This window comes from Sinocyclocheilus anshuiensis, unplaced genomic scaffold (assembly GCF_001515605.1).
Source record: "Sinocyclocheilus anshuiensis isolate Anshui unplaced genomic scaffold, SAMN03320099.WGS_v1.1 scaffold1389, whole genome shotgun sequence".
In the NCBI taxonomy this organism is placed as follows: domain Eukaryota; kingdom Metazoa; phylum Chordata; class Actinopteri; order Cypriniformes; family Cyprinidae; genus Sinocyclocheilus; species Sinocyclocheilus anshuiensis.
In genome coordinates, this window is record NW_015552672.1 from 62,432 (window position 1) to 71,398 (window position 8,967).

At 37.8% G+C, this 8,967-nt stretch overlaps 1 protein-coding gene across 4 annotated transcripts in view; it reads right to left on the bottom strand.

Moving 5' to 3' along the window:
• Positions 1-8,967, bottom strand: part of LOC107667436 (rap1 GTPase-activating protein 2-like) — a 52,634-nt gene that overhangs the window by 7,977 nt on the left and 35,690 nt on the right. For 3 of the 4 annotated variants that reach the window (XM_016459108.1, XM_016459107.1, XM_016459109.1), the window contains 12 exons: positions 7,918-8,002; positions 6,562-6,597; positions 5,240-5,272; positions 4,901-5,113; positions 4,572-4,675; positions 4,396-4,474; positions 3,707-3,760; positions 2,428-2,511; positions 2,053-2,153; positions 1,153-1,282; positions 887-1,042; positions 691-762 (listed from right to left, as the gene is read on the bottom strand). In XM_016459108.1, the coding sequence (XP_016314594.1) occupies positions 691-762; positions 887-1,042; positions 1,153-1,282; positions 2,053-2,153; positions 2,428-2,511; positions 3,707-3,760; positions 4,396-4,474; positions 4,572-4,675; positions 4,901-5,113; positions 5,240-5,272; positions 6,562-6,597; positions 7,918-8,002 (1,147 nt within the window). Of the gene's footprint in view, positions 1-690; positions 763-886; positions 1,043-1,152; positions 1,283-2,052; positions 2,154-2,427; positions 2,512-3,706; positions 3,761-4,395; positions 4,475-4,571; positions 4,676-4,900; positions 5,114-5,239; positions 5,273-6,054; positions 6,093-6,561; positions 6,598-7,917; positions 8,003-8,967 lie in introns of those variants that run through there. The other variant, XM_016459110.1, reaches the window with a different exon arrangement.

The following is an 8,967-nucleotide window of genomic DNA, read 5'->3' on the forward strand; positions in this document are numbered from 1 at the left end:
GACTCCGTTGGGCTCCTTCCTCCCGCCAGCTCCACCTTGGTCCTCAGTCGCTCCGGCTCCGCCGTGGATCTCTGGTTCTCCGCCTCGGTCCCCAGAGCCCTCGGCTCCACCCTGGCCCCCCGGAGCCTCGGCATCCCCCTGGCTCGTTGGCTCTCCGTCTCCGCCTCGGGCTCCTCCTCCACCTGCTCCCTCCCGGAGACTCTGGACTCCCTGGACCCTGGAAGGCCGTCCTCCGCCGGAACCTCCACCTGTCTGGTCTGTCTGCCAGCCCTTTGCCTTCCCCTGTCACCACTGCTTTGTCCTCCTCCTAGTCCCCCTCCGCCCCTCCCTCTGTTTCTACGGTGCGAGGACGCACCCTCCGGGAGGGGGGAGTAATGTAACGCTCCTGTGGACTGTTTATTGTGGTTTCTTCCCCTTTTGTTGGTTTAGCCCATATTATCATTAGTTAATTACCCTCATTGTGATCACCTGTCTGCCACTAATTATCCACCCTATATTAGTTCCTGTCTGTCTGAGCCTTAGGGGTCAGTTATTGTGAATGTTACCCCGAGTGTGTGTGTCTCATCTTCCTGAATCTACCTTGTTGTGTCTACATTAAATATCTTTATTGGAATCCTTGTCGTCCTCGTCATCCTGCCTGCCTCCACACACCGTGACCGTGACAGTGGAAGCTGTGGTGCAATTATTTACCTTTTTGAAGATGGGTGGACTGGGAAGCGGAGGGCCGAACTGTGGCACATCTTCACGTGCTGTGACAGACACCTACATAAAATTACAATTCAACATACAGTTAGAATCACCACAAATACTTTCCATAATCTGCAAACGCTCTCAGTAACCACATTACTTTTTGCTCAAACATTTTACTAAAGAAATTATGACAAACCTTGTATGTGGTGTCATCTGTTCCGGGGTTTTCCACTTGAACTAGAATGTAGGCATGGAGGAAATTGGAAGCGATTATGTCAGGCACAAAAGGTGTGGCCTCCTCTTGAAAAACTGCAGCCACAATGTCATTCCCAATGTGGCGCTTCCTTTGGACCTATGTGTAGGAAAAAAAAAAAAACATACAGGGAATGACATGCTGTCTCTAGAACAGCATACCGATTGTCCCAATGTTGGAATTGTGTAGAATTCAATCATAGTGAGCACCCGCTGTGTGTCTCCCTCAGTATAGGGGAGTTTGGTGGAGATGTGAAACATGAGCTCCTGTCCTCTGAACACAGTGTAGACTGACTGAGACCCTGTCTGACCGTGAGACACGTCCAAACCACCTCGAAATCTGAAGATAAGACACAAAGAGAAAATACTGAAAGTACAAGTGTTTACTGATGAAACAGCACGACTTGAATTTAAGGATTTTGTGTGGAGAAATCAAAAGCTGCCCTTTTATATATTGTGGGGTAATAACTGATTACATGTAATCTGGATTACATAATCAGATTCCAAAAATTAAGTACTTGTTTTAGATTATATTAACTTTTAAAATACTCATAATCAGACTAGTTACTAGATTACATGATTGTTCACACAATAGCAATAAATTATTCTGAATTTATTTATTCTCTTTCACACAAAGACCAGTCACTCACCAGATGACTATAATTATATAGATAACTGACAGGCCACACAGCACAAATTCATGTAATTAAGTGATTATTAGCTTTTCATTAAACTCACGTACCCCTTGCAGTTCCTTCATGAACCCCAGTTTGGTAACCTTGATGTAATGTAATGTTTCATGTTGCCCATGTTTATAACAACAAATGGAACATATTTTATTTGTTTTTGTATTTGTATATCAACAACATTATCCTATTCAAATCAATGTGATAAACGTGTTGGCTCAAAAGTAATCTAAAAGTAATCCAAAAGTTACCTAAAATGTGTAATGTAATGGATTATGTTAATGTTAATGATTATGGAATCGGTAAAGGACTACAATTTGTAAGCAATCTACCCAGCACTGCTTTTATACATTCACACATCCTAACAAATCACATTCATGTTTCTTTTTTAAGTCTCTCTTTAAGTTTTTTTTTTTTTTTTTACCCTTTAAAATCCTTCAGCTCTACACAGTCTCCCAGAACTCGGAGGAACTCTGTAAATGCTGGAGTTTCTTCACTGTTCCCAAACAACTCCTCCTCCGAGGTCTGTGGGCATCAGAGAGTATCAGAAGACATTACTGAATGGCAAACGATGAAGAAAACAGCAGGAAGGGAAGGGAGTGTGAAAAGATAACGGGAAATAATAGATAAAAAAACCTCACATACTGTAACAACTTATTGATTTACTGCTTTGGTGATTCAGATGGAAACAGCTGGATAAGAAAGCTTCTGTTAAAGTGTCCTTGAGAACCCCAGTCTGGCCGTCTTTGATATTTATAACAGCCAGTGAACTGCACACATTCAACATTGATTTCCTCACCTGCCCAAACCTTTGGTAGATGATGCCAAACTTAAATGTGTTGTTTAACTCATGCTCGTCATAATTCACTATTAATTGAGAGCCCTGCAAAAAAAACAAAAAACAAACATAAACAAGGATAAATGTCAAACAAATAATATGCTCCTCATCAGTACAGCTTTGACAGACTCTTTAGTTACGCTAAAATTTCAGAAATAACCCCTCCCATGCAAAACAGTTTTTATCTCTTAAACCATCTCGCTACTGACTAAAATACTTTCTTTAATAAACAAATTGCCAAAACAGTTATAGTGCATTGCAAAATATACTAATCATTTTAAAATCTGTAATGGGGTTTTATCTGACACATTAATATCATCTTGGCTAGAAGCAATATTGTTTTAATGAAATATGCAATCCTCTCACAGACTTCATAAAACTAATCTGAGCGATAAACATCATGTAATTAAAAATATTTCAAAGAAACCTTTATATTTTAAATTACAACATATAGTGGCTCCAAAAATATGTTGTCTTAATTTTGAACAGTATATCTATTTCTTTACATTTTAAAACCTAACAAAGTAAATTTTTATGAAATGCTTTGTGTGTGTGCCAAAAACAAAACAAAAACAAAAACAAACAACAACAACAAAAAAACACATTCATATATAAAAACATTGCAAAAGCATTGTGGGAATGACTAAGGAATTATAAAACTAAAAATAAATCAATATTTTTAAAAACTACTGTTCAAATATTTAGGGTCTATAGGGTTTTTAAATGTTTTTGAAAAAAAAAATTGCTCGCCAAGGCTGCATTTATTTGATTAAAAAATAAAGTAAAACATTTTCAAAATAACTGCTTTCTAGTTCAATATATTTGAAAACTTATTTTATTACTGTGATTTATTAATTTCCAGTTTTCAGTGCCACATGATCTTTCAGAAATTATTCTAATATGCTAATTTGGTGCCTAAGAAACATTTCTTATTATTATCAATGTTAAAAACAGTTGTGCTGCTTAATATTTTTTTTGGAAACAATAATATATTATTCCGGATTCTTTGATGAATAGAAGTTTCAAAAGAACAGCATTTATTTGAAATAGAAATCTTTTGCAACTTCATTAATGTCTTTAGTAAACACTTGTGATCAATTTAATGGAGCCAAACTGAATACAAATAATAATTTAATTGAAAATGTACTACAGTCCCCAAACTTTTAAACAGTAGTGCATATATAATATTATTTATAATTATATTACAATATTAATAATAAAAATGTAATCTTGAACTCACCTTTGGATACAGCACAGGACTAAATCTCAGACCTACAATGTCTTCACATAGTATCTATAGTGGAAAAACCATGACACAAAAACACAAACAGCCACTTAGTCAACAAACAGTAAAACCAGCTACGGTTCACTCATGTAGTTCTTTAAAGATGTCATAACATACATTTTATAATTATTATATATATTTTTTCACTTGCTGTTACTTGCTTTCATACCAAAAACACTCACATAACAAAACACTCAAAAAGTGTTTTTTTTCTGCTGTGCCTGTAAGGAACACCACATTTGCATGTGAAATGTGAAACTCCAATCCGACACGGGCTGTAGGTTTACTGTCACATCCAATATATTTTTTTAATATAATATACTTTGACCTTCTCCATCCTTCAATAACAGCCTCTTTGCGAAGCTACATTACTTGAGACAGACTCACAAAACAATGAGGTGAGAAGAATAAATAAACAAGTACTTGGATGTTTGGATATATTTAATGGAAATGTTTTTTAGTGCACATAAACATCAGTCTAACCTTTTAAATGGCAGACGACATACAGTACTGGTAAATAACTGTGCTTACACTTTAGAAATTATTTTTAATTCCTTACATTAATCAATGAGACATAAGGGTCTGTCAGAGCGTTGTTAAGTGGTTAAAACCCATGGACCATCTCTGCAGGGCACAATCATTACCTTTGCTAACTGAGGGACACTGGGGAGCTCAGTCAAGCCTGCCAAAGAGATCTTCCAATAGATTGTCTTTGATGGAGTCCTAAGCGAGGCAGAATTTGATAGAAAAATGCAATCAAATGTTTCAAAATGTGCCAATCATGTAATTACACATAAAAGATCGAAAGGGCTATTATTACCTGAGAATGATGTTCAGGTACTCCTGATGCTTCACCTCCTCGTGTCTGAGGGACAGTACGAGGTTGCCACGGTTACTGGCCGTGCAGTAGAAGTTCAGATGTTCCTAAGACCGGCAGATAAGAGGAAGCGGTTTAATTGCGAACAAATCCATCGCCAGCATAAACAAGACTGCGCTAAATTGCACCGACTGCTGATTATCACAGCTCTGACAATAAAAAACGACCTGTGAGTGATCTGTTTAAAATGATCTTAGACAAATATTTTGTCTGCCCCATACTGATATGGATTGGTTTTACTGAATGTAATTGCACAACTACTGAGTTCTCACCCTGCCCAGAAAGTGCTTGCGGTATGCGCGAATGGCGTAGTTACTCTCCAGTCTGTAGCCAAACTGTCCTGAATTGCTTCCTTCTCCATTTTCCTCATCACAGAAGCCATTCTCCCAGTTCGGGATGACAGCAGGGGCTTCAGGATCTTCTATCCAGTAACCCCCAAACTGAGGCAGGATGACCTGAGGGTATGGCTCACCCTGCTGTAACACCTTTGAAAGCGAAATCAAGCAATTAGAAAGAGAGTGACATCTGATACACAATCCTAAGACATCACATAAAGTGTTTTTAGAAGTTTATAATATTATTGTAACAGATGTGGACTTAAATTGCTATACCTCCTCTATCCGTGGGTATGGAATGTAACCATCCTGCAGGGGTAATAATAACAATTTCATAAGATAATGCTGTAAATGGACATCTTCACAATGCTTTAGAAGGATGCTTGTGCTGTGACAGGAAGCGTGTTATGAGGCATATATTGCTCATGAAACTACACTATATGAGAAAAAACATGCAGTCCACACAATGGTTCACAGTCATGCTTACAACAGACATTTTTATGCGGCTGTCTGGACAATCTGAATGAACACATGCATTTGAGGGTAGGATTATTTCTTTAGTGGTTGTCTTTGTTGTTATTTTGCTTGTAAGATGTTTAAAAATGCTAAATCCATAATTTGCCTTTTTATACTGTATGCATAAAATGGGGTTCAAATGTCTGAGCCCAAGTGAAAATGCTTCTATTTTGCATTTGTCTAATTTAATACATTCTCATCATTATAAGTTATATTATTAGCATAACAATTATTTATGCTATTATTACTTAAAAATTGAAAAATTAATTTCAGAATGTTTGTTTTAGTATGTCCCCTTTTAGCTTAAATGACACTTAAATAAAACAGAATCTAAAATATTTTCTACATTTTACCTTGTACAGTTTTTTCCCCCCAGATATTCTAAAACATTATTTAAAATCTAGATTTAAATTTGACTTTCAGAGTATTTCAGACTTTTGGACCCACTGTACAGTATATAATGTTACATACAGTACATTAATGAAGAATTATGCAATGAAAATACTCCAAGTTTGAAACACAAACAAGCACTGAGCTGAGTTGTAATCTTGTTAAATGTTTTCAAACCCTCTGACCTTTAATATTTGTGGCCTCATTTCCTCCATCTCAGAAACCTGCTAAAGGGTCAGGGGCAAAATGTCAAAGGTTGCAGTGTTAGCAACTGACAGTGGAGGAGTGGGGAGGCACAGAACGCAACTACCACAGCTATAGTTTCTATTTACCAAAGCTGAATTAACCAATTTATCACCAATTTAGCTACTCTCTCTCTCTCTCTCTCTCTCTCTCTCTCTCTATATATATATATATATATATATGAAGGATCCTTTAATATTTGTGGCCTCATTTCCTCCATCTCAGAAACCTGCTAAAGGGTCAGGGGCAAAATGTCAAAGGTTGCAGTGTTAGCAACTGACAGTGGAGGAGTGGGGAGGCACAGAACGCAACTACCACAGCTATAGTTTCTATTTACCAAAGCTGAATTAACCAATTTATCACCAATTTAGCTACTCTCTCTCTCTCTCTCTCTCTCTCTCTCTCTCTATATATATATATATATATATATGAAGGATTTAATTTCTTACCTCCATCTTGTCCAGCATATCAAAAAACTGAGTAGACTGTTGGAAAAGAAATATAATATTTAGGCCAACCTATAACATGCCAAGTATTTCACTCTATTTAACAGGTCAACAACAAGGCCAGAACGCAGTACAGTCTACTAAGTGTGAATGACATGCATGTAGTTGAGGAGTCTTGTAATCCCTTTTCTATTACTGCAGCAAGCTGCACTTACTGTCAGTTCAGGCTATTTTAGTTGCTGAGTTTACAGTATATCAGAATTCCTTTGAGAAAGTTAATCTGTTATATTAACACACATGCTTTTGTAGTTGCTGATTTTATAGAATGTCAAAGGATCTTGCCTGACCAACACAAGTTAGTCTGACAATCTGTTAGATTAAATAAACATCTAATCAAAAAAAAAAAAGAAAATAAAATTTTGAGGTTCCTCAGGGTTCTGTATTAGGACCCTTAATGTTATACATAACCAGCTGGGAATTGTTTAGTTGTCTTTGTTTGGCAAGCTGTAATTTATGTTCACAAAAAAAAAAAGAATATCTGCAATAGGTTGAATAACTAAAATTGATTCCTCTATACATGTGTATCCTCTATACATGTATACGTGACTACTGTACATTTAGTGCATTTTTCAAAAACTCATTCATTCTCATAAAATGTGATAGGCATTTTGAGTGTTTGCTTCTTCTTTCTTCCTCCTTTGAGGAACATATAAGGGCCTTTCGCACCGCAGGAACCTTTTCATAGTACCAGAACTAATTGTGGAACTACCCCCTTTTTGGCGTTTTCGCACTGCCGGAACTGGGAGCGATTTTAGTACCAGACTGCCTTTTTCGAGAACCAGATTAGCTCCTACTCCGGAGCAGGGTCTAACCAGCACAACTGGTACTAATCGTGACGTAAGTAAACATTGATTGGCCAAACGCGTATGAAAACCCCGTCCCCCGCCATGATTTAAAACGCCGTGTAAACATACTGTAAACATTGTGTCAACTTATTTCGCAAGTATGGAGAACAGTGATAGATGGACGGACGCTGAAGTGCAGGCACTTGTAGCAAATGTAGCACTGCCAGTTGTCGTTGGAGATTCTTAGTCCTCCTTCCCGTTCTTTTAATCGCTTTATGTATACGTCGACATTCCATGTCCATTATTGTGAAACCCGCAGCTCCGATCACAGCGTCCTCCATCCTCCTGTTGTTAACAGCCTCCTGCAGCGTCCTCCATCCTCCTGTTGTTGTTAACCTGTTGTTGAGGCATGACTTCATGCCTCAGTTTACTTTTTGCAGCTGTAAGCTCTCTCTGAAAATCTTCTTTCAGTTCTAATTCATAACAGGTCTTGAGAACCAGACGTGCCGCTTACCTTCATGGTGGGTGGGGCGGTTCTGGGGGAAGAGGGAGGGCAGTCTGACAGGGGCACATTGGAGATGGTCAGCAACTCCTGCTTCCTGCAACAGAGACATAATCACCATTATTCCAAACTTTTAAAATAACATTAAAACATTAGATATACAGCTACAAATATACTGAAATACACAGACAGTAAAATATTTTGCACAGTTCTCATAATGCATTAATTTACAATCTAAATCTACTAATCTTATAGGTGCACTCATTATTCTTTTCATCATTCAAAATCTTTAAATGTGAAAAAATATTTATTTATTTTTGGTACAGTTTAACCTGACTGACTTTGAATTTCTTTAATGTAGCACCAGTAGCTGAAAACTACTATCATTACATAATGCTGAATATTCTTCTAAATGTCAGTATAATAGGCTAGTGAAACAGAAAAAAATGATACTAAGTGCACTTCTAAAAGCTGACAACTGAATTTTGTATGGTCATCTGCAGTGTCGTCTTCACACAGAGAGGATCCTCACTGAAAGGCTTTCTATTCTCAGTCTCACTTCACTCCTCAGGAATGTACCTCTCCTATTTGACCCTCATATGATTTCAAGATCATCAATAAAAAAATGGGCCAAAGATGGGCAATCTGTTCTTTAAATGAGTTCTCAGGACAGGAGGCTGACAGGTTGAGGATCTAGAGGCTCCTACTCAAAATTAATTTTCCTTTCCACCTCCCTCTTCATAAGTGAGGTACGGACAGAGAAACAGAGAGAAAGGGGGAGCAAGGGGGTGGTTAGAGACAGAAATGAACAAGGCTCTAAAAATACCCACCCAATCCTTCATAAGCTCTCTGTAAATAGATCCCATAAATCCATCAATATATTCGTATTAGGGAGCAAGTGACATATCGTTCATTATGTTTGACAAGGTATTTTACTCATATACTCAACACTCACAAAACTAGCCAAAAGAATCCAGTCCGCATGTACATATACACAGGGCCGTTTTAACCATAGGGCTAGGCGGGGCTGAAGCCCCGGGGCCCGAGCAAGGAGGGGGCCCG